Source organism: Lipotes vexillifer, unplaced genomic scaffold (assembly GCF_000442215.2).
Source record: "Lipotes vexillifer unplaced genomic scaffold, Lipotes_vexillifer_v1.1 scaffold77, whole genome shotgun sequence".
Lineage (NCBI taxonomy): Eukaryota > Metazoa > Chordata > Mammalia > Artiodactyla > Lipotidae > Lipotes > Lipotes vexillifer.
The window spans coordinates 799,007-825,174 of record NW_006792456.1 but is presented as its reverse complement, the minus strand read 5'-3'; the positions used below and the strand labels follow the sequence as shown (position 1 = coordinate 825,174).

General features: G+C 37.4%; 1 protein-coding gene across 1 annotated transcript in view; it reads left to right on the top strand.

The window, feature by feature from the left end:
* The window catches only part of CCDC85A (coiled-coil domain containing 85A), a 209,977-nt gene extending 184,048 nt beyond the window's left edge, over positions 1-25,929 (top strand). Inside the window, exons 4-6 of the mRNA XM_007465656.1 lie at positions 5,823-5,957; positions 9,368-9,487; positions 24,098-25,929. Of these exons, the coding sequence (XP_007465718.1) occupies positions 5,823-5,957; positions 9,368-9,487; positions 24,098-24,187 (345 nt within the window). The 3' untranslated portion in view covers positions 24,188-25,929. The remainder of the gene's footprint in view (positions 1-5,822; positions 5,958-9,367; positions 9,488-24,097) is intronic.
* Positions 25,930-26,168: the final 239 nt, after the last annotated feature.

Below are 26,168 nucleotides of genomic sequence, written 5' to 3'. Positions count from 1 at the left end.
GGAAAGAGAGGATTCATCCTCCCTCCTAAACTAGGTATGCATTCTCATGAGGTATGATGATGCACTGTTTGATAGTTTGACCTAGCTTCAGGACTTATAAAATATTAAACATCTTTAACTAGCAGGAAACCACTTTAGTCGATCAATCTTCAGGCTTTCATAGTTGGCTTCCTATAATAGATGAGGGGCTGAGCTCTAATGTTTGTTACAAATGCATTACATCTGATTTATATCTAAGTGGGAAGCCTGTATTTTATATAATAAAATATAAAAACATAGTATTCTTCGATTCTTGTTAAAGATGTTTTTTAAATGTATTTCTATAAGGCAAAAGAATGGAAGCCTCCAGAGTGTCGATTAAAATAGTTTTACTAGGAGTAATAAATAAAATATAACCATAAAGTAGCAAGAAGATAATCACAATAGCTTCATCTTGCTAGTTCTCCTAAAACTCACATTGTGAATTATAATTTTCCTCAGTGAGACCATAAGTAATATAAGTATTCTCTTTTCATTTAGATGATCTTTTAAAAATTTGAATGGCTTCATATTTTTTCCTTAATTTTGAAGGAGAAGTCAGTTATTTTAAGGACAATACTAGAAAGTATTCCAAATCTCAATTTTCATGGAAAAAGATCTTCCAGGTATCATGTCATTAAAGAGGAATAGTAGTACCAATTATGTTTTATCTTCGTCAGTAGTTTGAAGGGATGCTTTTGTTTCCTCATCTAGGGTGTTTGCTTATAGTATTAGAATTCATGATTTATTTTATTTCATTTCATTTTTACATTATATAATAATTCTAATACTAAAATTTTTTTAATTTTTTGTTTTTTTTTAAATTGAAGTTTAGTTGATTTACAATATTAGTTTCAGGTATAGAACATAGTGACTCAAAACTTTTATATATTATACTCCACTTAAAGTTATTATAAATTATTGACTATATTCCCTATGCTGTACAGTATATTCTTTTAGCTTATTTATTTTATACCTTGTACTTTATACCTCTTAACTCCCTACCCCTGTCTTGCCCCTCCCCACTTCCCTCTTCTCACTGGTAACCGCTAGTTGGTTCTCTAGATCCATGAATGTTTCTGTTTCGTTATATTCCTTCCTTTGTTTTATTTTTTAGATTTCTCATATGAATGGTAACATACAGTATTTTTCTTTCTCTTTGACTTATTTCACTAAGCATAATACACTCCAGCCCATCCATGTTGTTGCAAATGTAAAAATTTAATTCTTTTTTATGGCTGAGTAGTATTACATTGTGTGTGGGGGGTGTGTGTATATATATATATATATATATATATATATATATATATAGACATCACATCTTTTTTATCCATTCATCTATCAAGTGACAGGTTGCTTCTGTATCTTGGCTATTGTAAATAATGCTGCTGTGAACATTGGGGTGTGTGTATCTGTCTGAATTTGTGTTTTTGTTTTCTTCAGATATATACTGAGTAGTGGAATTCCTGGATCATATGGTAGTTCGGTTTTTAGTTTTTTGAAGAACCTCCATACCATTGTCCATAGTGGCTGCATCAGTTTACATTCCCACCAACAGTGTACAGTGGTTCCCTTTTCTCCACATTCTTTGCCAACGTTTGTTATTTGTGGTCTTTTTGATGATAGCCATTCTAACAGGTGTGAGGGGGTTGACCTCTTTGTGGTTTTGATTTGTATTTCTCTGGTGATTAGTGGTGGTGAGCATCTTTTCATGTGCTTGTTAGCCATCGGTATGTCTTCTTTGGAAAAATATCTATTCAGGTGTTCTATTTTTTAATCAGGTTTTTTTAATATTGAGTTTTATGAGCTGTTTTATATAATTTGAATATTAATCCCTTATTGGTCATATCATTTGCAAGTATTTTTTCCCATTAAGTACGTTGTCTTTTCGTTTTTGTCAGTGGTTTCCTTTGTTGTGCAAAAGCTTTTAAGTTTATTAGGTCACATTTGTTTGTTTGCTTTTGTTTCCTTTGTCTTAGGAGACAGATCCAAAAAAATATTGCTACAATTCATGTCAAAGAGTGTTCTGCCTACGTTTTCATCTAGTTTCATGGTTTTTGGTCTTACATTTAGGCTTTCAATCCATTTTGAGTTTATTTTTGTATATGGTGTGAAGGAATGTTCTAATTTGATTATTTCACATGTAGCTGTTCAGTTTTCCCAGCACCACTTATTGAAGAGACTGTCTTTTTCCCATTGTGTATTGTTAACTCCTTTGTCGTAGCTTGATTGACCGTAAGTGCATGGGTTTACTTCTGGGCTCTCTGTTCTGTTCCATTGATCTATGTGTCTGTTTTTGTGCCAGTACCATACTGTTTTGATTATCATGGCTTTGTAGTATAGTCTGAATTCAAGGAGCATGATACCTCCAGCTTTGTTCTTTTTTGTCAGGATTGCTTTGGCTGTTCGGGGTCATTTGTGATTCCATATAAATTTTAGGGTTATTTGTTCTAGTTCTGTGAAAAATGTCACAGGTATTTTGGTAGGGACTGCATTGACTGTAGATTGCTTTGGGTAGCGTGGACATTTCAACAGTATTATTTTTTCCAGTCCATGAACACAGGGTATCTCTCCATTTATTTGTATCACCTTCAATTTCCTTCATCAGAGTTTTATACTTTGCAGAGTAGAGGTCTTTCACCTCCTTGGTTAAGTTTATTCCTGGGTATTTTATTCTTTTTGATGCAATTTTAAATGGGATTGTTTTCTTGCTTTCTCTTTCTGATAGTTCATTATCAGTGTATAGAAAAGCAACAGATTTCTGTATATTAATCTTGTATCCTGCAACTCTCCTGAATTTACTGATGAGCTTTAGTAGTTTTTTTGGTGGCGCGTTTAGGATTTTCTCTGTATGTATCATGTCATCTGCAAACAGTGACACTTTTACTTCTTCCTTTCCAACTTGTATTCCTTTTATTTCTTGTCTGATTGCTATGACTAGGACTTCCAACACCATGTTGAATAAAACTGGCAAGAGATGACATCCTTGTCTTGTTTCTCGGCTTAGGGGAAGTGCTTTTAGCTTTCAACCCCTGGGTATGATATTAGCTGTGGGCTTATCATATATGGCCTATGTTATGTTGAGGTGTGCTTTTATTTCCTTATCTATGGTGTTTGCTTAGAGTATTAGAATTTGTGATTTCTGTAATGAGTACTTAGCACACAGTAAGTGATCTGTAAGTCACCTCCCACACGGTCTTGATGCAGAGCATTACTTTGCTATATAGCAAAGTAAAATAATTTGCAGAGTACTAGATAATTGCAGATTACTCTAAGTAACTGTGTATAAAGTAGCTGATGAGTACACAGATTTCTATTGGAGTAGTAGGGTCATTCACACATGCTTCTTTTTTTTCTTTTAAATGAGTCTGGATCTTTGGAAAACTCCAGAAAACAAAGCAAAATAGAATTCCTCAGTGACTTTCTTAAGGTTGTTGGGAACTGTTCTCCCAGTTGATGGCTGGAATCTGGGTTTCCCCACTTCACACTCTGAAGTTGCCAGAAATAACTCCAACCACTGAGTTATTGAAGGCTTATGTTTTATGAAGCTGTCTTCAAAAAATGTCGTGATTGACAATTGTAGAGCTAGCAGAGAGCTAAGCCTTCATTGGTATATAAGTATTATTCAGATATATTTTACTCGAAGGTCAAAAATGATGGCTGGTCTAGACACATGTTTCCATGATCTGAATTAAAACAAGAAAATTGCTGACATGAGTAGAAAGTCAATAATCCTGATTCTAAAAGAGGACCTATTCCTTTAAAATGATATCATCAAGTAGTTTATTCTTCCATAAAACACTGGCCCGCATATCACCCCCTCTTATGGGATTAATAATACTATACAGTCTATATTTAATATGTTTAAAAAGAACCTGTTACAAGATACTGAAAGGCGTAGCTATTGCATGTTGTATCAACTTTCGGAAAGCGGGAAAATAAATGACTGCTCTTTTCAGCAGGCCTCTAAATGGTTATAGATGTTACCTTAGATTTCATGGTTATGATAGTAAGGTTTGTTACAGTGGAGAGGCATTGGGATTTAATCTCGCTACACACTAAGGAAGAATGAAATATGTTTTTATGTTTTACGTGGTTGTTGAATCCAAAAAACATGAGATCTGAGAGATGCGTAAGACTTGGAGAGAACCAAATTTAGAAGATAGAACTCACTTGTAAAAAATCTGCATTAGTTGTTAATGATCATCTCAGAAATAGAACTATGCAGATTGGGATGGGAGGTGAATTTTAAGCCATCAACCATATTAAAAATTATTGGATATAACTTTTTTTTTTTTTTTTGCGGTACGCGGGCCTCTCACTGTTGTGGCCTCTCCCGTTGCGGAGCACAGGCCCCGGACGTGCCGGCTCAGCGGCCGTGGCTCACGGGCCTAGCCGCTCCGCGGTATGTGGGATCTTCCCGGACTGGGGCACGAACCCATGTCCCCTGCATCGGCAGGCGGACTCTCAACCACTGCGCCACCAGGGAAGCCCTGGATATAACTCTTTTGATGATGGAAATAAATTAGACACTGACATATGAAATGATTACTAAAAGACCAAAGTTTAAATCAGTGTTGCTTTGATGAAATGATCATTATGGTCCAAGTGTAAATCTATAATTTTCTCTGTTATATGTGAGGATTATGTGTGACTTACTTATTTTATAGGTAACTGGTATCGATTTTGTAGATTCAGGAAAAAGTTTTGTGAGTACCAACTGCTGGTCAAGATTGCTCCCCTTTTTTACTTCGCTTAAGACCATGGTACATTTCCTTTATGGTTCAGCCTCGAAAAGTAAGAGAAAAGTCAAAATTAGACCAGTGCTATTTACAGTAAAGCACATACTTCTAGGATAATAGATTAATGAGAACTAAAAAATTATATTCTCATTTTCAATCTCCTAAAATTAACTTAAACATTTGGACACTGGAATTTTTGGACTATATTTGCAAATTTTCTATATTTTAAAAATTGTTTCTTATTCCTTAGGATATAGCATTCTTAGATACAGGTCTTAGTGAAAGTTGGCAGGGAAAGGAAATTATGTTCAAATTAGTTCATTTTGCTTCTGATCATTTTAATAAAATTACACAGTTTGATCATGGCAAAAACCTGAAATTCAGGAGAAAAAACATTTTGTATTTTCTTTTTATGTCAGTTGTGATGTCTCTAGTTCCAACCAGTACAGAAATTTGGGAATGAACCAATTAATTAGAAATGTTGATAATTGTGTGTATGTCCCATTTAAAATAGTTACTTTAATGCAATGGTGATCTCTTGGTTCATTATATACTCTTCAGTGTGCAGAAGTTTTGCTGAGAATTTGATGCAGTGTCAGTTTTTCTGAGTGTTGAATATATCTACCCAACTTGTGTTTCTTAACATAAGGTCAGAGTGCTCCCAATTGCATTTAAATAATTTCTAAGTTGCAGTTTTAAATACTTGTAAGATTTATATTAATTCTGTTTCTCACAAATAAAACCAACAAAATTAAGTTGTATAAATAGCTTCCTTTTTCTTTTTTTCTGGAATTTTGGCATTATCATCTGTCTCTTTTTGATAGCTTGAGAATTAGTTATGCCTTTGCCCAAAACTTAAAAAAAAAAATCAGTATTAGCTCTCATACACAGGACTTCAGTGAGTTTTTATTTTAAGTTTTTCCTTAGTTAGAGGTGCATGTTACAGCTTGCCATTGTGGTCATTGTGGTTCATTTCATTAAGCTTCTTATTCTATATGCTTTCTTGAGACTTGGGAAACAATATTTTTCTGAGTGATTGTACTATATTGTTCCAAATATAAGGCTACCCAGAATAGAAGGCAACCTCCAACTAGAAACAGCTCAAATATGGAGAAAGGCTGGGGGCCCAGAGCCCGGCGGGTCTTGCAGTGGTGGCAAGGGTGCCGAGGAATAGGACGATGCCTGCCCACTCTCCCGGTGAGTGAAGATGAGTCAGCTGCTGATTTGCTTGTGCATAACCAGATGGCTTTTGTTGCTAGAGGAAAAGTCATACTGGGGGGGAGAGAATAAGTCTGTACACATGAAAGAAAGTCACTGTGTGTCCAAATCAGGGAGGGAAGGCGGGAGTGGAGTCTATTTCACCTCCTAAACGGTCGCCTTCAGTGTTTTTTTTTTTTCCCTGAACCTGGGGGTGAAAGTTGAGTAACCCCAAACACTGGAGGAGGAGGAAAGTACCTGCATCTTTTTTGAAAAGGAGTTTAAAGGTCAGTGGCCATGGAAATGAATTGTTAAGACACCATCAGATGTCTCACGACCAGCCCAGAAAAATTATTCCTTGCCCTTTCCAATTGACTGCTGACCCAGGAGGTGGTGCATGCACTGTGTGATCATGTGTAGCCTGAAAATAAGCAACCCCAAAGCTGGGAGTCACATTTCCAATTTTAGTAAGATTTTTTTCTTTTTAAATTCCCTGTCTCCTGAGCCAGCCAAGATACAATTTAAATAAACAGGCTAAATCTTATTGAAATAAACTCCAAGGGACTGTTTAAAATTATTTGTTGGGCTAATATTTCACCCAGTAGCATTATTTTTAAAAATACTTCAGTGAAAAATGTGTTATTCGATGGAGAATATGTATTGATGGAGCCCAGAGAAAACTCCAGGTATTGGTCTGATTCTACTAATAAGCACATAGAAATCTAACCTTTTATCTCATAGTAACTAGATAAGATGTGATAGAATGAGGTGCTTGTTTGTTACAATCTAGAAAACTCTAGCACCTGTTAGTGTACAACTTAACCAGCATTCAGTAACTTTTGCGGCTTCACAAAAAGTACATACGATACAAGCCTTGACCTTTCTAGTGATTACCAGTCCATGGCTCACAAAACAAGTTTGAAGTAGAACTTTAATCCCTGAATGATAAGTTTTTCTCCACTGGGTAGTTTCCATTGTAGCCTTCATGATGATGATGATGATGATGAAACTTCTTTAATAAAAGAGTATGTTTTTCTGAACAGACAGGACTCTCCTTAAGTGTAAACAATGCTTAACTGCCCAGAGGATTTGGTTTAGGGAAGCTACTTATCATTGATTTCAGAAATTCTCTTAAACCAAAATAACCCTGAAAGATAAGAGGTCCCGTGCCCAAGGAATAGCAAGCTAGAGTTTGACATGCCTACCATTTTGCCAGGTCTGGGAAGGGAACCTTTGAAACAGAAGGGCTGGGCAGAAAAGGATTTGAAAGGGAGAACTGGAAGGGAGTGTATCCCAGAGGGGGAAGGATTGTTGCCAAGTTAGATTACCAGTCAGAGGAAACAGCACTGCAGTGGTGGAGTCTAAATGAGAGGGTTCATGGGAACGCTGTATAACCTCAGAAGCCTTTTCCAAAGAGGTCGTAAGGGTGATACCAGTAAGGAAAGAGACTAGTAGAGGATCAGAGCTTATCAGGGAAGAAGAGCTTCCTTATAACTCCTTCGCTTTGGAAATATTTGATCCCTACACAGGAAGAGGATGCCCAAATTTGGTGGGGGCAGTGTGTGCCTATTATTAACCATCTTTAAACTTCAAATAGTTTCCTTTCTGTTATTTGTTTTGGGTACTATGATTTGATCCGAATTACAAATACAGCAAAACAAATATTATAAACATTTTTTCCCAGAGGGGGTTGGGGCTATAATAATTGTATGTTCTGTTCATCACTTGCTGTTAATTTCATCATTAGTTGCAACGGCAGACAGAAGCTGGAGAGGTCACCTAAATGTCAGATTCCACGGCTTCCTCTCCCTGTTGGCCAGTGAGGGCGGGGGCAGGACCTGACCTGACTGTATTAGGAAAAGAACCTGGCCTCAGTTGGCTTGTGATGTGGCAAGGACAGCCTTCAAGGACATAGGAAGAAAGGACAGTGACAAGGGAAGAGAGATTTTCCAAGTTGTATATAAATAATCACCTTTGTAAAACTCAACAGGAAGAGTTAATTTCTCTACAAATAGTGTTGTTTGTGTAAAACCCATACCTATAACCTGTGCTCAGCTTCTCCCTCCCGTCCCCAAAATGCACAGCATAGCAGCTCTCCTGTAGGTGCTGGAAAATTAACGTCCCAGATCACTGTTGTTTCTTCCTTTCATGATTTCACACATGATGCACCTTCCGTGGCTCCTTCTCGGGGGGTTAGATTCATAGGATCAAGTTAAAGGGAACAGTTATTAATCTATTATGAAAAAAATCTGTAGATTTGTTGATGGACAGAAATTAAAATCTCTCAGGCCCTAAACACAGGTTTGGGCAATTCCCATTAGACTGTTTTTGCTAGGAGGATAGATCACTGCTGTTTTTTCTTTCCTGATCCATTAGTCTTTTTCCCAAGGAACCCCTAGAAAAAGTGACGTTTTTTACTTTTTCCCAGTTCCTGTATGGGTGACTGTGACTCTCATAGGTCAGATCAATAATGCCCACGTTCTGACTTCTCAGCAGTTCAGTGGAAGAGTCACTACACCACAAATACGAAATTTGTGATCTGTTTTTTCAGTTTTTAAAAGTTCATAAAATAAGAGAATTCTTGAAGAAAATGTTGAATATGGTTAAATCTCTTTGGGAAATGTTCCACCATAGGTCTTTCCCTCAAAGAAGGGTTTATAAGGGACACCGTTTCTCGAATGCATCAATATGCATTTGAGAAATGGTGATGTGTCCGCATTTTCTGAGACATATGGAATACGGCATTTGTCTTGCTGAGTGAGCATGTTTAACTCAGCTGTGGAGTAACTCATAAATTCCCTACTCTTGAGTATCTTTAATTTTCAAAAATCATTCTTGAAATGTTCTTAATGGGCATTCCTTAGGGGGCACTGCTCTCTTCGGTAAATCAGAAGTGACATCTGGAAATGCATAGAGATGGCTCTTGGTTACATTTTTTTTTTTTTTTTTTTTTTTCTGCTAGTAAAGCAGAAATGTCTTGAAAGACTAGCTGTGTCTAGCACAAATGCCTTCATGTTGAAAAAAAAATAACCAAGAACTCTATTAGAATGTGAGTCTTGAAAATGTAGTAAGGTAGAACATTTAGAGTAGATGATATTATAGCTGCATTATTACAAATTGGCAGCCTAGCAATCTCTGAGAATTAAACCTTTATGGGAAGCTCATTGTATTTACCTTGATGGGCTCCAAATAACAGTAAACACCAAGGTTTTTTTTTTTTTTTTTTTTTTCCTGCTAGTCAAGCAGCAAGCGTCTTCCAAATTAACAGGTTGATAGCATCTTTGGACAGGCTAGAAAAAATTAACAAAATGGCTAATTCTTGTTTGGCAGTGAAACTGAATATTGAATGACATCTCTGCAGTTATAAACGACCTTTGTTTTAATAACAAAGTTGTTGATTTTCTACTAAGGGTTCTTTTAGGTTGTCATCAGGGGCTGATGGGAGTAACAGTTCACCCAACTCTCCAGCTAGCTTCAGTGGACATACCACACCTTCTCAGCAGCCTGAACCCGTGGTACACTCTCTTAAGGTAACCAGCTGTGTACAGCCATTTACCCAGTACTTCAGTTGTGTTGTGGCTTGTTCGCTATAGTCTGATAATCCTCACGGTCTCGTTTTAACCATAGATAACTTTATTTTTTGAGCCCTTATGGTATAATTTTTTTTTTATCCTAAGTTTTAAAGTATGATTTTCATTTTTTTAAACTAATAGTGGGTTTGAATACTTATGGTTGAATTGAATCTCTAGTTTTATCATTTTGTTTTGAGTAATGTGATTCATATCTATCTGCATCGAAGTTGAAGTCTGATGTGCATGTATATCCATATGTGTAAAATACTGTTACAGGTATTTTCTGTGCAATGTTTGTAGCATGGATGTCTTCAAATATAGGAAGTTAATAGTTGGCCAAAATAAGGAAAGATACCGTATTTTTCTTTCTTTTTGCAACTGAAGTGCGTTGTGCAACTTACTGAAAGTTTTCAAATAAACAAAAACCTACTCTGTTCACCATTAAATACAAATTAAGTCTTCAAACTCTAGGTAATGCTTTAATGCTTCTTTAAATAGATATATGGTCTTATTCATGAAGATATTTTATTTTTTGCTTATACTTCAGCTTCAGCAATGACTTAAAAAAGATTTGGCTGAAATTTATCATTTATTTTTCTTTACCAGTAATGAGCTTTCCAATAAGTAAAATTAATAATAAGCAGTGTAAATATTTACCTCTCTGAGAAGAAACGGCAGGCAATAAAAAGCATCTTAAAAACTGAGTTCCTTGAAGTTTCATCAGTTCCAAAGTATAGAACACTGTCCTCCAAATTATCTATAATTCCTAACATGTAGCCTTGGTCAAACCTTTCTGAGCCATAAAGTAAGTAGAGTGCTTCAGTCCTGCTTTTGCCACATGGGTTTCAACGACTTCTCTAAAATTGTTTTGGTTTCAGAATGACTTATCAACAGCCTGATGATGCACTCTTGTGAAGGGGACCACGCTTTCCTTGGCATGCAGAAAGCAAAGAAATAGATGAGAACTGCAGAATATTTACTTGACTTGAGGATGGTTTTAGCAGTCGCTTTAGCTCCCTTGTTATATTTTGCTGTAACTTAGATGAAATGAGTTTGCTTCTCTCAAGCACATACTGATTGGGCACTGCCCTGTGTCTGCGCTGCTGGTTTATCAACTGGCTTGCTCCATGCGGCAGCATTTGGATACTGTTTAGTGCCAACAGCATGCTAAAGAAGCTGCTACTTTAGCGTAAATCAGGCACTAGCAATCTGAAAGCGTTTCCGAAATGGGAAAATGAAGGAGTGGCTTCAATCCAATCCTGTAGTATTAGTATCTATCTGCACATACTCCAAAGGCAACACGCTGCCCTGCTTTCCAAACTGTTTGAAACCTGTTTCAGCCTATTGCCTTATTCAATGGCAAGTGCAGTTGCAATCAGATCAGTGCAGTGGGTCACATTGTCACCATTCCCAAATTTCTCAAGGCAGCTGTGTTAGTATGGCCTAAAAGGAAGGGGAGGGCAAGGAAGAGCTGTTCAATTTTCTCTGAATTCATTCTCTAGTTTTCATCTAAAATTTTATCTCTAGAGGAAGATACTATGTTATAATCAGAACACGTTAAGTGTCCTCACTTGGCCAATGGGTAATGCCAAGCAACTGAAGCATCTTGACTGGGTAACTGGAAGCTCTTGAATATAGAATACGTTCGCTTCCATGAGTTGAAACAGAAATATGTGCAAACATAGCCTCTGGGAAATGCATCTTCAGAACATCTCAGTGTAAAAAAAACGTAGCCACTCAACATGTTTTGTTTTTAAAAGCTACCACTGTAGAGCTGATTTATATCATAAGATTGTTCTGTTCTGAAAGGAATAGTCAGGACAATGGCTCCTTTTCTCACCTTCTGATAAGTTTTTTAAAATGTCTAGCCTTTAATAAACTCCAGGTCATAGCTGTGGGGAAAGCGTTGTTGTAAGCCAGTGTGAGGAGTTAGCCCACTTGTGATAACACCACGTTTTGCTTGCTTTAAAATTCCTAACTATTAACTAGAGCTTCACTTCATTTAGTAGAAATTAACTGAATTTAAGTACACTTCTCTGAGGTACATTATAAATCGAATTTGTAGGCAAATGAGCTTGTTCCAGGAGTTCAAGTTTTCTGTGAATATTCACTGAGCATCGTCAGTGATTTGCTCTAAGTATAAAAAAAATGTGAACTGACTCTAATATGAGTTGAGTACCAGGGTGAGGCTTTCATTTACCACTGTCATATCCTTCTTTAAAGTAGTAGTACCTACATAGTAGTAATGGCCAGAAGTTTTGAGTTAATGGGAAAGTAAGTAGTTTGTGAGAGAGATTATTTATTACAGATTTGAACTCGGGTAAATATCGTTGTAGTCTCGGTATCCATGAACTCGACATGAAGGTCCCACTTCGGGCCTGAGTTGTTTATTTTGGTCCACCTGTTCATTGGTGCAAATTCTCAGGTGACATCTTTAGGTGTGGCTATCAGCACTGACCATGACAACAGCAGAACCAGGGAGTTTAGCAGTGTTCAGTGTGGATTCTACAGGAGCTTTTAGAAAAAGCATTTTTTTTTTTTTTGCTACATCAGTGATTTGATTTATAAGCTGATGTAGAGAAAAATAAACAGCACTCAAAGCGAAAGTTTTGCCCTCTTTTTTTTACTACAGAAAGTATTGACATGAAAATTTTAAAGACATTTTGAACAGAATTTTATTCTCAATCCATTTAGTGATAATTTAGAGAAGTAGAACCTAAAATGGTTTAAAAGCATCTCATTCCCAGATGAAAAAATGAAAAATATTTAGTGTTGCTCAAATAATATTTTCACAACTGGGGAGCCATTGCCTCTCTTTGCTTCTGTCAAAGAGCTGTGGCCATAGTCCTTTCCTAGGCACCGGAAACACGTCCAGGCAAGAACTGTGAGGTCACTAGTGTTAATGTTAACAAAAAGTCTTATGCTGCATATTCCTGGGTTCTGACCAGTTTCAGCTGTGACTATTATCTTTTTTAGTCATTTTTTCTTTAGGCCGTGTCTACATATCATCTGGACTGTTGAGCAATATAATTAATTACATGCCAGTCTTTACAATGGAGCAAGAATTATTAACTGTCTCCAAATGGTTGACAAGTTTATCTTAATGACGAAAGTAACTAAATGCATCTAATCATTAATGAATTCAATTGACTATTAGTGAGGCAATAGATTGCTCTTAATGGCCATTGAAAATCAAGTAGGATTCAGATAGCTTTCAGAACAATCAACTCTTTTAAAAGATTTTGCCATATGCTAATCCACTCTGATATGCAGACATGGAGAAAACTAAAGGTTTTTAGAAAGTGGAGCTCCTTGATGATTTTTATTCATAACTAACAAGTTTTTTTTTCCATGTGAAATTTGCTTTTCTTTTTCAACAAATCCAGGTCTTGGATGTTCAGGAAACTATAGATCGTCAACAGGGTAAAGAGTATGAACATGACCTTAGTGAGACAGAAAAAGCTATAGTCAGAGAAATGTGCAATGTAAGTTTAATGTGCTTTATTGTGTATTCTGTGTTGAAAACCTCATCATAGCTGAGTTATTGCTTCATGAATACCTTCTTTTTAAAATGCTGGCCAAATGCCTTTATATTTTTATGTGAAAGTGAAACCAACCTTCCCTTGATTTTCTTTAGTAAATTTTATTGCAGTTTTAGTAACACAGTAATCATGCTGTAAAATATTCAGGTAAGCAAGAATCAGCCAATTTTGTGTTGCAGAATGAATTGTGAAACTTTTTGAATAAATTTTCTAAAATGTTACTAGTTTTGATAAAATAAATCAGTTTCCATTTCATAATTTTCCTTAATTATGTTTAAAAAAAACCCACAACCTTCTTCAGATTATTTGTAACTAGGGGGAAAAAAACCCCACCATCTTAATAGGTAATATTTGCTTAGTTCTTCATGCATATGATATGTGTACTCCTGTCATGCCAAGCAGTATCTTTACCTCTCAGTGGTTGATGCAAGCTCAAAGTAGTAAGAGGTAGATAGATATGAACTTAAGAGATAGTTAGCTACACAGAAATCTACCTTACGAAGTCATAGAAAAACACAGTTTTTTAAAAAAAAAGACATGCTATTTTCACAGTGCACAGCCTATGTAATCATTATTGCAGTTTGGATTTAATTAACTGAATTTTAGTTTAGTAATATGCTTGGATATATCATTCGATCAAGAATATAATTTGTGAAGCTTGTTAAAAAGCTAAGTAGAAATATGATAGAGGAAGACATTTGTTAAAAGCAAAAATTCACTGCCGATTATTTTAAGCACTGATTTGAATTGGCTTTATACTGTACTTTTTATCCCTATAGTCTTTGTTCATTAGGGTATCAAAATTGCTTGGAAATACCCTTCAGCTTTAGGCTATTGGGACCAGATATCTCATTTATGTACCTCCCTAAGGTGTGCCTGGAATCCAGTAAATGTTAAGTCCCATGGGCATTTTAACACTCTTGCCCCAGCACATATAGGCTCCTGCTTGCTTGTGTTGTGGCTGTTTTTCTTTCCTATCTGTTTCTGTCTGTTTTCAAAAGGTCGTTGGTTCTGGATGTCATAATTTCCTAAATGCATCACTATTCATCTTCTGTAGCTTTCTGCGTGTCCTTAAGGTTTTCAATTTGAACATTTCCCTCAGATAAATTTTAAAGTTCAGACATTAGGAACTGTAAAACTAGAAAGGACCATCGAAGGTCACACCTCCAGTGGTTCTCAAAGAGTCAGAGTCATACGAGGCTCCTTCATAATTCAGAAGTCTGGGTTTCACCCCAGATCATGGGCAGTTGGGCTAGGAACTCCTCGGTAAGAACCCCATACTTGCATTTTATATTTGAAGAAACTAAGATTCTGAAACTAAGTTACTTGCCCAAATTGTTCTCTAATGCACAGTGAAGTCAGACGTATACCCAGATTTTCTCTGAGAACCAGCCCTTTCCACTTTCCCAAGTGTAGTTAATCTAGGCACTGCCATTTTCTTTCCTCAAGAATGAAAATCAACGTATTGGGCTGCCCAAAAATTTCATTTGGGTTTTTCTGTAACATCTGTCAGAAAAAACCAGAACGAACTTTTTGGCCAATCCAATAGCTTGCAGAGGAGACCATCGCCATTGTGCTTAATGGCAGAATTTCTGTAAAGAAACAGCAGGACTGTTATTTGAGGAAAGATTTTTAGATATTAGAAAAGTTTATTTCTGAGTCGTAGAAGCGACCCACTAATGAATTGGATCTTGAGTAGCTTTGCATTGATTTTTGTTCGCCTGAATTTCCAAAAATCCTTCATTGTCCTCTTCGTGTACCTTCAGGAGTTTTCTAGGGCATCTTTTCTAACTGTTTGCTTTTGTCTTTGATCACCGAAATTTAAGGAAAAAATGTAGTTCAAATCTGATTATTAGCACTCTTATATTTGGAAACTATTTAAAAGGTAAGAGAAAAAAGTGTTGTTGATTTAAAATATTTGTGTCGAAACGAGGGGAAGAAGGTGGAAGAGGAAGACGCGGAGATCGCCTTCCTCCCCACAGGTATGCCAGAAATACATCTACACGTGGAACAACTCCTACAGAACACCTATTGAATGCTGGCAGAAGACCTCAGACCTCCCAAAAGGCAAGAAACCCCCCGCGTACCTGGGTAGGGAAAAAGAAAAAACAGACAAAAGGATAGGGACGGGACTGGCACCAGTGGGAGGGAGCTGTGAAGGAGGAAAGGTTTCTACACACTAGGAAGCCCCTTCGCGGGCGGAGACTGCGGGTGGCAGAGGGGGAAAGCTTCAGAGCGGCGGCGGAGAGCACAGCAACGGGTGCAGAGGGCAAAGCAGAGAGATTTCCGCGCATTAGGGCCGACCAGTACTCACCAGCCCGAGAGGCTTGTCTGCTCACCCGCCGGGGCGGGCGGGGCTGGGAGTTGAGGCTCTGGCTTCGGTCAGAGCGCAGGGAGAGGACTGGCAGCGTGAACACAGCCTAAAGGGGTTAGTGCACCATGGCTAGATGGGAGGGAGTCCAGGAAAAAGTCTGGAGCTGCCGAAGAGGCAAGAGACTTTTTCTTCCCTCTTTGTTTCCTGGCGCGCCAGGAGAGGGGATTAAGAGCTCTGCTTAAAGGAGCTCCAGAGGCTGCTGCCGCCACCAAGAAGCCTGTGTGCGAGCACTGGTCACTATCCACAACCCCCTTCCGGGGAGCCTGTGCAGCCCACCACTGCCAGGGTCCCAGGATCCAGGGACAACTTCCCCGGGAGAACGCACGGCGCACCTCAGGCTGGTGCGACACGCTGGCCTCTGCTGCCACAGGCTTGCCCTGTACTCCGTACCCCTCCCTCCCCTGGGCCTGAGTGAGCCAGAGTCCCCAAAGCAGCTGCTCCGTTAACCCCATCCTGTCTGAGCAAAGAAAAGACACCCTCCGGTGACCTACACGCAGAGGTGGGGCCAAATCCAAAGCTGGGCCCCGGGAGCTGTGAGAACAAAGAAGAGAAAGGGAAATCCCCTCCCAGCAGCCTCAGAAGCAGCAGATTAAAGCTCCACAATCAACTCGATGTACCCTGCATCTGTGGAATACATGAATAGACAACGAATCATCCCAAATTGAGGAGGTGGACTTTGAGAGCAAGATTTATGATTTTTTTTCACCTTTTCCTCTTTTTGTGAGTGTGTATGTGTATGCTTCTGTGTGAGATTTTGTCTGCATAGCTTTGCTTCCACAATTTGTCTGAGGGTTCTATCCGTCCGTTTTTTTTTTTCTTTTAAAAAAATTTTTTTTTCTTAATAATTATTTTTTATTTTAATAACTATCTTGTTTCTTCCTTTCCTTCCTTCCCTCCATCCTTTCTTCCACCCTCCCCCCTTCTTTCTTTCCTTCCTTCCTTTCTTTCGTTCTATTTTTTCCTTCCTTTTATTCTGAGCCATGTGGATGAAACGCTGTTGGTGCTGCAGCCAGGAGTCAGTGCTGTGCCTTTGAGGTGGGAGACCCAACTTCAGGGCACTGGTCTGCAAGAAACCTCCCACCTCCACATAATATCAAACGGCGAAAATCTCCCAGAGATCTCCATCTCAACACCAGCACCCAGCTTCACTCAACGACCAGCAAGCTACAGTGCTGGACACCCTACGCGAAACAACGAGCAAGACAGGAACACAACCCCACCCATTAGCAGAGAGGCTGCCTAAAATCATAAGTCCACAGACACCCCGAAACACACCACCAGAGGTAGACCTGCCCACCAGAAAGACAAGGTCTAGCCTCACCCACCAGAACACAGGCACCAGTCCCCTCCACCAGGAAGCCTACACAACCCACTGAACCAACTTTAGCCACTGGGGACAGACACCAAAAACAATGGGGAACTACGAACCTGCAGCCTGCAAAAAGGAGACCCCAAACACAGTAAGTTAAGCAAAATGAGAAGACAGAAAAACACACAGCAGGTGAAGGAGCAAGATAAAAACCAACCACACCTAACAAATGAAAAGGAAATAGGCAGTGTACCTGAAAAAGAATTCAGAATAATGATAGTAAAGATGATCCAAGATCTTGGAAATAGAGAAAATGCAAGAAACATCTAACAAGGACCTAGAAGAACTAAAAAATGAAACAAGCAATGATGAACAACACAATATATGAAATTTAAAATTCTCCAGAAGGATTCAATAGCAGAATAACTGAGGCAGAAGAACAGATAAGTGACCTGGAAGATAAAATAGTGGAAATAACTACCGCAGAGCAGAATAAAGAAAAAAGAACGAAAAGAACTGAGGACAGTCTCAGAGACCTCAGGGACAACATTAAATGCACCAACATTCGAATTATAGGGGTTCCAGAAGAAGAAGAGAAAAAGAAAGGGACTGAGAAAATATTGGAAGAGATTATAGTTGAAAACTTCCCTAATACGGGAAAGGAAATAGTTAACCAAGTCCAGGAAGCACAGAGAGTCCCATACAAGATAAATCCAAGGAGAAATACACCAAGACACATATTAATCAAACTGTCAAAAATTAAATACAAAGAAAACATATTAAAAGCAGAAAGGGAAAAACAACAAATAACACACAAGGGAATCCCCATAAGGTTAACAGCTGCTCTTTCAGCAGAAACTCTGCAAGCCAGAAGGGACTGGAAGGACATATTTAAAGTGATGAAGGAGAAAAACCTGCAACCAAGATTACTCTGTCCAGCAAGGATCTCATTCAGATTTGATGGAGAAATTAAAACCTTTACAGACAAGCAAAAGCTGAGAGAGTTCAGCACCACCAAACCAGCTTTACAACAAATGCTAAAGGAACTTCTCTAGGCAGGAGACATGAGAGAAGGAAAAGACCTACAATAACAAACCCCAAACAATTAAGAAAATGGGAATAGGAACATACATATCGATAACTACCTTAAATGTAAATGAATTAAATGCTCCAACCAAAAGTCATAGACTCACTGAATGGATACAAAACCAAGACCCATACATATGCTGTCTACAAGAGACACACTTCAGACCTAGGGACACCTACAAACTGAAAGTGAGGGGATGGAAAAAGATATTCCATGCAAATGGAAACCAAAAGAAAGCTGGAGTAGCAATTCTCATATCAGACAAAATAGACTTTAAAATAAGGACTATTACAAGAGACAAAGAAGGACACTACATAATGATCAAGGGATCAATCCAAGAAGAAGATATAACAATTGTAAATATTTATGCACCCAACATAGGAGCACCTCAATACATAAGGCAAATACTAACAGCCATAAAAGGGGAAATCGACAGTAACACATTCATAGTAGGGGACTTCAACACCCCACTTTCACCAATGGACAGATCATCCAAAATGAAAATAAATAAGGAAACACAAGCTTTAAATGATACATTAAACAAGATGGACTTAATTGATATTTATAGGACACTCCATCCAAAAACAACAGAATACACATTTTTCTCAAGTGCTCATGGAACATTCTCCAGGATAGATCATATCTTGGGTCACAAATCAAGCCTTGGTAAATTTAAGAAAATTGAAATTGTATCAAGTATCTTTTCCGACCACAACGCCATGAGACTAGATATCAATTATAGGAAAAGAGCAGTAAAAAATACAAACACATGGAGGCTAAACAATACACTACTTAATAACGAAGTGATCACTGAAGAAATCAAAGAGGAAATTAAAAAATACCTAGAAACAAATGACAATGGAGATACAACGACCCAAAACCTATGGGATGCAGCAAAAGCAGTTCTAAGAGGGAAGTTTATAGCAATACAAGCCCACCTTAAGAAGCAGGAAACATCTCGAATAAACAACCTAACCTTGCACCTCAAGCAATTAGAGAAAGAAGAACAAAAAAACCCCAGAGTTAGCAGAAGGAAAGAAATCATAAAAATCAGATCAGAAATAAATGAAAAAGAAATGAAGGAAACAATAGCAAAGATCAATAAAACTAAAAGCTGGTTCTTTGAGAAGATTAACAAAATTGATAAACCATTAGCCAGACTCATCAAGAAAATAAGGGAGAAGACTCAAATCAATAGAATCAGAAATGAAAAAGGAGAAGTAACAACTGACACTGCAGAAATACAAAAAATCATGAGGGATTACTACAAGCAACTCTATGCCAATAAAATGGACAATCTGGAAGAAATGGACAAATTCTTAGAAATGCACAAACTGCCAAGACTGAATCAGGAAGAAATAGAAAATATGAACAGACCAATCACAAACACTGAAATTGAAACTGTGATTAAAAATCTTCCAACAAACAAAAGCCCAGGACCAGATGGCTTCACAGGCGAATTCTATCAAACATTTAGAGAAGAGCTAACACCTATTCTTCTCAAACTCTTCCAAAATATAGCAGAGGGAGGAACACTCCCAAACTCATTCTACGAGGCCACCATCACCCTGATACAAAAACCAGAAAAAGATGTCACAAAGAAAGAAAGCTACAGGCCAATATCACTGATGAACATGGATGTGAAAATCCTCAACAAAATACTAGCAAACAGAATCCAACAGCACATTAAAAGGATCATACACCATGATCAAGTGGGGTTTATCCCAGGAATGCAAGGATTCTTCAATATATGCAAATCAGTCAATGTGATAAAGCATATTAACAAATTGAAGGAGAAAAACCATATGATCATCTCAATAGATGCAGTGAAATCTTTTGACAAAATTCAACACCCATTTATGATAAAAACCCTGCGGAAAGTAGGCACAGAGGGAACTTTCCTCAACATAATAAAGGCCATATATGACAAACCCACAGCCAACATTGTCCTCAATGGTGAAAAACTGAAAGCATTTCCACTAAGATCAGGAACAAGACAAGTTTGCCCACTCTCACCACTCTTATTCAACATAGTTTTGGAAGTTTTAACCACAGCAATCAGAGAAGAAAAGGAAATAAAAGGAATCCAAATCGGAAAAGAAGTAGTAAAGCTGTCACTGTTTGCAGATGACATGATACTATACAGAGAGGATCCTAAAGATGCTACCAGAAAACTACTAGAGCTAATCAATGAATGTGGTAAAGTTGCAGGATGCAAAATTAATGCACAGAAGTCTCTTGCATTCCTATACACTAATGATGAAAAATCTGAAAGTGAAATCAAGAAAACACTCCCACTTACCATTGCAACAAAAAGAATAAATATCTAGGAATAAACCTACCTCAAGAGACAAAAGTCCTGTATGCAGAAAACTATAAGACACTGATGAAAGAAATTAAAGATGCTACATATAGATGGAGAGATATGCCATGTTCTTGGATTGGAAGTATCAACACTGTGAAAATGACTCTACTACCCAAAGCAATCTACAGATTCAATGCAATCCCTATCAAACTACCACTGGCATTTTTCACAGAACTCAAACAAAAAATTTCAATTTGTATGGAAACACAAAAGACCCCGAATAGCCAAAGCAATCTTGAGAACGAAAAACGGAGCTGGAGGAATCAGGCTCCCTGACTTCAGACTATACTACAAAGCTACAGTAGTCAAGACAGTATGGTACTGGCACAAAAACAGAAAGATAGATCAATGGAACAGGATAGAAAGCCCAGAGATAAGCCCACGCACATATGGTCACCTTATCTTTGATAAAGGAGGCAGGAATGTACAGTGGAGAAAGGACAGCCTCTTCAATAAGTGGTGCTGGGAAAACTGGACAGGTACATGTAAAAGTATGAAATTAGATCACTCCCTAACACCATACACAAAAATAAGCTCAAAATGGATTAAAGACCTAAATGTAAGGCCAGAAACTATCAAACTCTTAGAGGAAAACATAGGCAGAACACTCTATGACATAAATCACAGCAAGATCCTTTTGAACCAACTCCTTGAAGAAATGGAAACAAAAAATAAACAAATGGGACCTAATGAAACTTCAAAGCTTTTGCACAGCAAAGGAAACCATAAACAAGACCAAAAGACAACCCTCAGAATGGGAGAAAATATTTTCAAATGAAGCAACTGACAAAGGATTAATCTCCAAAATTTACATGCAGCTCATGCAGCTCATGCAGCTCAATAACAAAAAAACCACCCAATCCACAAATGGGCAGAAGACCTAAATAGACGTTTCTCCAAAGAAGATATAGAGACTGCCAACAAACACATGAAAGAATGCTCAACATCATTAATCATTAGGAGCAATGCAAATCAAAACTACAAAGAGATATCATGTCACACCAGTCAGAATGGCCATTATCAAAAAATCTAGAAACAATAAATGCTGGAGAGGGTGTGGAGAAAAGGGAACCCTCTTGCACTGCTGGTGGGAATGTAAATTGATATAGCCACTATGGAGAACAGTATGGAGGTTCCTTAAAAAACTAAAAATAGAACTACCATATGACCCAGCAATCCCACTACTGGGCATATACCCCAAGAAAACCATAATTCAAAAAGAGTCATGTACCAAAATGTTCATTGCAGCTCTATTTACAATAGCTCGGAGATGGAGACAACATAAGTGCCCATCATCAGATGAATGGATAAAGAAGATGTGGCACATATATACAATGGAATATTACTCAGCCATAAAAAGAAACTGAATTGAGCTATTTGTAATGAGGTGGTTGGACCTAGAGTCTGTCATACAGAGTGAAGTAAGTCAGAAAGAGAAAGACAAATACCGTATGCTAACACATATATGGAATTTAGGGGAAAAAGTGTCATGAAGAACCTAGGGGTACGACAGGAATAAAGACACAGACCTAGTAGAGAATGGACTTGAGGATATGGAGAGGGGGAAGGGTGAGCTGTGACAAAGCGAGAGAGCGGCATGGACATATATACACTACCAAACGTAAAACAGATAGCTAGTGGGAAGCAGCCACATAGCACAGGGAGATCAGCTCGGTGCTTTGTGACCACCTAGAGGGGTGGGATAGGGAAGGTGGGAGGGAGGGAGACGCAAGAGGGAAGAGTTATGGGAACATACGTATATGTATAGCTGATTCACTTTGTTATAAAGCAGAAACTAACACACCATTGTAAAGCAATTACACTCCAATAAAGATGTAAAAAACTATTTGTGTCACCATGGTAAGTTATATCAATATCAAAAACACATAGCAAATATTGGAGATTAAAGAAAAATACAGATTGTGCGACAGTTTCATAGTTTCTAAGAAATAACTTACGTAAGATTATGAAACCTATTAGAGGAGCTATGTGCTTTTACAGTAACGTCACAGAAATGTAAAGCTTTCTCATAATGCGATAGCCGTTAAAAGACTCAGATAGAACTTGTTGTATCTCAGTCTCTGGTATTCTTTCTGGAGATAAGTTGTTAACATCTATACAATGGAAAGACTCTTCTTCACAGCACCAGGTGCTTTTATTCTCTTGCCAAGCTATACCCCAAACATACACTGCCCTCTAAGAAATAGTAAATCTATCTTGTAGTAATGGTTTTATCTTAGTTATCTTAGGTTTGTCTGTTTGGCTCTTGTCAATTCCCTGAGAACAGGTGAAATACTTGACTGGTCATCTCAGACAGCCCCCTGTTCTGCTTTCAGTTAATGAGTCACTACTCTGTGTCTGCCTTAATATTCTGTATCCTTGGCTTATTTCAGAGTTCTGCCTTCTCTGAGTTTCCTTTCACCACATAGCAATTTCAGGGTTAAGGCCCATTGCATTCTACATTTGAATACTTGAAGAGGGATTGCACTTTTGAGTTGTAGTCATCTACTGCCTTACGTCCCTGATCATTTGGCTCTATCCTCTGCTTCTAACCAAGACATCAATGCGTTCTGGGTAGATGGAATTGTATATACCATTTAAGGGCTAGAAAGGCAAAGTCCATAGCATCCCTTGGCTTCCTGATTCAGAATTTGTGCCTCTTCAGTCAGTGTACTGAGAAATGACACTTTCCTAGCTCCCTTGGATACAATTTGAGCCATCTATTGCTATATCGTTCCTTTCCAAATAGTTAAGGACCATAACTACAATTCCCTTCAAATATGACAATATCTCCACCACATAGTTGTGCCTGCTGAAACAGAGAGACTAATAGTTACATGGGCTTCAAAATGAAGGTAGACAGAACCCTATATATTCTTATGTAGTACTGTGAATAGTACTTGGTTTCCCTGGAGTATATGCTCTTTTTAAAAGAGAAAACAGAGAAACACAATCTATGAATAATTAATGAGCCAACGGGTTTGTATTCACGTTAGAGCAATGTAAATTTTTGTGGAATTAATCAATCTGATCATAATCCTAATAGTGAAACTGTCTAAAAGGGTTATGACTTACTGTGTGTGTTTCCTAATTAATGTTAGTATATTGGTATGTCGTTGTTGAATTCAGTAACAATTACTTATTATTAATCTCACCTTTTGCTACTGTCCCTTTAAAATGGCCCAGTTTTTAGCATATTGTATCTATTTTAGTGACTCTTGAATTTATTCTTATCTTTTCCCTGCGTCTGTATGCTTTCTGTTGTGGTAATCCGAGATACCATATTGGGTAGCTAAGATTTATGATAACTGAGGCCCCCATTTCGCGGGGGAAACCAGGGAACTCTACCACTGACCCTTAAGGCTACCACCTCAGGACTTTAAACCACTAAGGACAATGAAGGAGCGTTTGTTCTTAGCTATTTAACATTTTGGTATCCCTTATTTTAGAGGTATAATATAGGAACCAGGATGATTTTGCTCATGTGTTCTTAATTCTGGCTAGATATTAGAATCATGTTGAAAGCTTTTAAAAAAAAAAAAAATAGATGACCATACCTGTTTGAGAGTAACTCCCAGTGTGCAGTGTGCAGCTAGAGTTGAGGACCACTCTCATAGCTAGTGTAAGCTGGCACATCATTCTTTAATTCTGACCCTGGTTGCTAACAAAGCGTAGTAGTCCCATCTGTTGAGCAGTTTTTGTGATTTAGAAACTTGTATCACATTTCATTTTGTGTTTGTGTTTGACAAAATACGTGAATATTTTGTCTCTTGTCTTACATTCCTTTTTGTCCCTCTCATAGATTCCCGCTTAGAAACAAAACAAAACAAAACATACACATGTCTTTGTGGAAGAGGACAATTAAGATGCTTACTTTTTTTTCTTCTTAAGGTTGTATGGAGGAAACTTGGAGATGCTGCAGGTTCGTGTCCTGGAATTAGGCAGCATTTGTCTGGAAACCAGTACAAAGGACCCATGTGAGAAGGACTCTCTTTCAAACATGACATCAACACTGCCAGAGAGACAGAAGAAAAGAGTGGATTTCCACAAACCTGGACTCATGGAATAACATGGAGTGATTGTACATTGCACATATTTTCCCTCTAAAATCTTTAGTATAACTGAAGTTGTATTTTGTCTCTCACTTCAGTGTTCACAACAGTCAATCTCAAACAAGGTAGCTTTGAAAATCACCATTTTGGTACCAATATTTTCATTAGAACTAAAAGTTTTTGACTCTTCAGATCGAAGATTGTAATTGGGAAACCTGCATGATTGGAAGAGTCCAGTAGAGCCTCTGTGGTTTTGATAGAATTGAATCATTGCATATAATGGTGGGAGTGTTCTACCATATTGTTCAAGATAAGAGGTGGTTTCCAGCTTCCCAAGTTGGAGAGTTGGTCACCTATTATATTTTAGTTAATAAAATACTAGTTCCTGATACATAATTGATTTGAACGCAAGATAAGATTAGGTTTCTGGGATTTCGTTTTGATTTTTGAGGTGCTAAAAATACCACATAAAATTTTCCTTACCAGCTAGGAGGGTAGCAAGACTTTGTCAAGTGCTTATCAGCGAGTACCATTTATTTTAATTGATCAAAGTAAATATATCTTTTCATCTTAATGTATTGTTCATGAAGACACACCTTGGGAACATAGCAACCTCCATCTTCAGTGTATTCATTAATGTTCCTATTAACAGTTTCAATTAAAGAACAGGCAAACAATTTTTCTAAGTGTTTCCAGCTGTGAGATGTTAATTTCTACAGTTTAATTTCTAGACATGCTGTTATACTTAATAAACTTTCTGTAAACTTTAAAATATTGCACTGCATTTATGAAAAAAGCTTCCTTAGCCCACAGCAATTATATAACATTTTATGAAACTGACGCATGTCCTTCATTATTGAAGCTAAAAGCTCTTGTTCAGATTGCTTGAGGTTTGAAAAGGAGGTGTGCTAGCTTTGCTTAGTTTTCCTTATTTTTGGTGTATATATATTATATATATATATATATATATATATATATAAAATAGACTGTGTGTATTGGAAATGCTATGATAGGTATTTTGTGTTTATCCAAATGCAACGATAGTTTCTTGTATGAATGTGCAAGAGGCCTGTGAACGAATGCTAACTTTATATTGTAGTTTCAGATTATAAAAGTAGGAATGCAACAACTCCCAGTTTTCTTCTAAACTACTCAGATTTGATTCATAGCAGATATTCCGTTGTTGCTCTTGTTTTTAAACAGGCTCATTACACATGTATTAATTGTCATCAGTGAAGGAACTGTTACACTTTTTTGAATGTTATTGTGATGAAAAAGCAGCCCTCTGGTCTCAGAAAATATTTATGAATTAATTTGCTATGGAATTCTCTAATTATTGTAATTGGGTTACCATTTAAGCTTTTCTTTTAAAATGTTATATATTTCAAGAATATTATTACTCTATAAAAGAAAATTGCTATATTTACACCTTCTCTTGAAAAGCTTTCATCTTTAAATTGTTGTATTCCTATACTCTGAAGACATTGAAAACAAGTTTCTGTGCCTGCAGCAGAGCCTGGCAGAAGCTAATACAAGGAACACTGGTCTTTTGACAAAATACTTGTGTAAATTTTGATACTGTATTAAAACTATTTTTTTAAAGTTCTGCACAAAATTGAGTATCAAGTATATGTGTTCATCTTAGCAATGATAATAAATTATTTAATCTCAGTGGTTTTTTTCTTCAAAATGTTTTTCCTAAATTGAGATTTCTAATAGTCACTAAATATCATATTACTCCTGTGCGATGACAGTAATGTAGTAATACAGGTGATTCATTATCTTAAATACAAGACAGAGGCATGTTTAAATATGCTCTTAATGAGGGATTTCATATTGAGCTTCCTCAATTCATTATTTTCTAGTATAATGTAGTTAAAAATTTAGAATATTTAAGAATTTTAAAAATT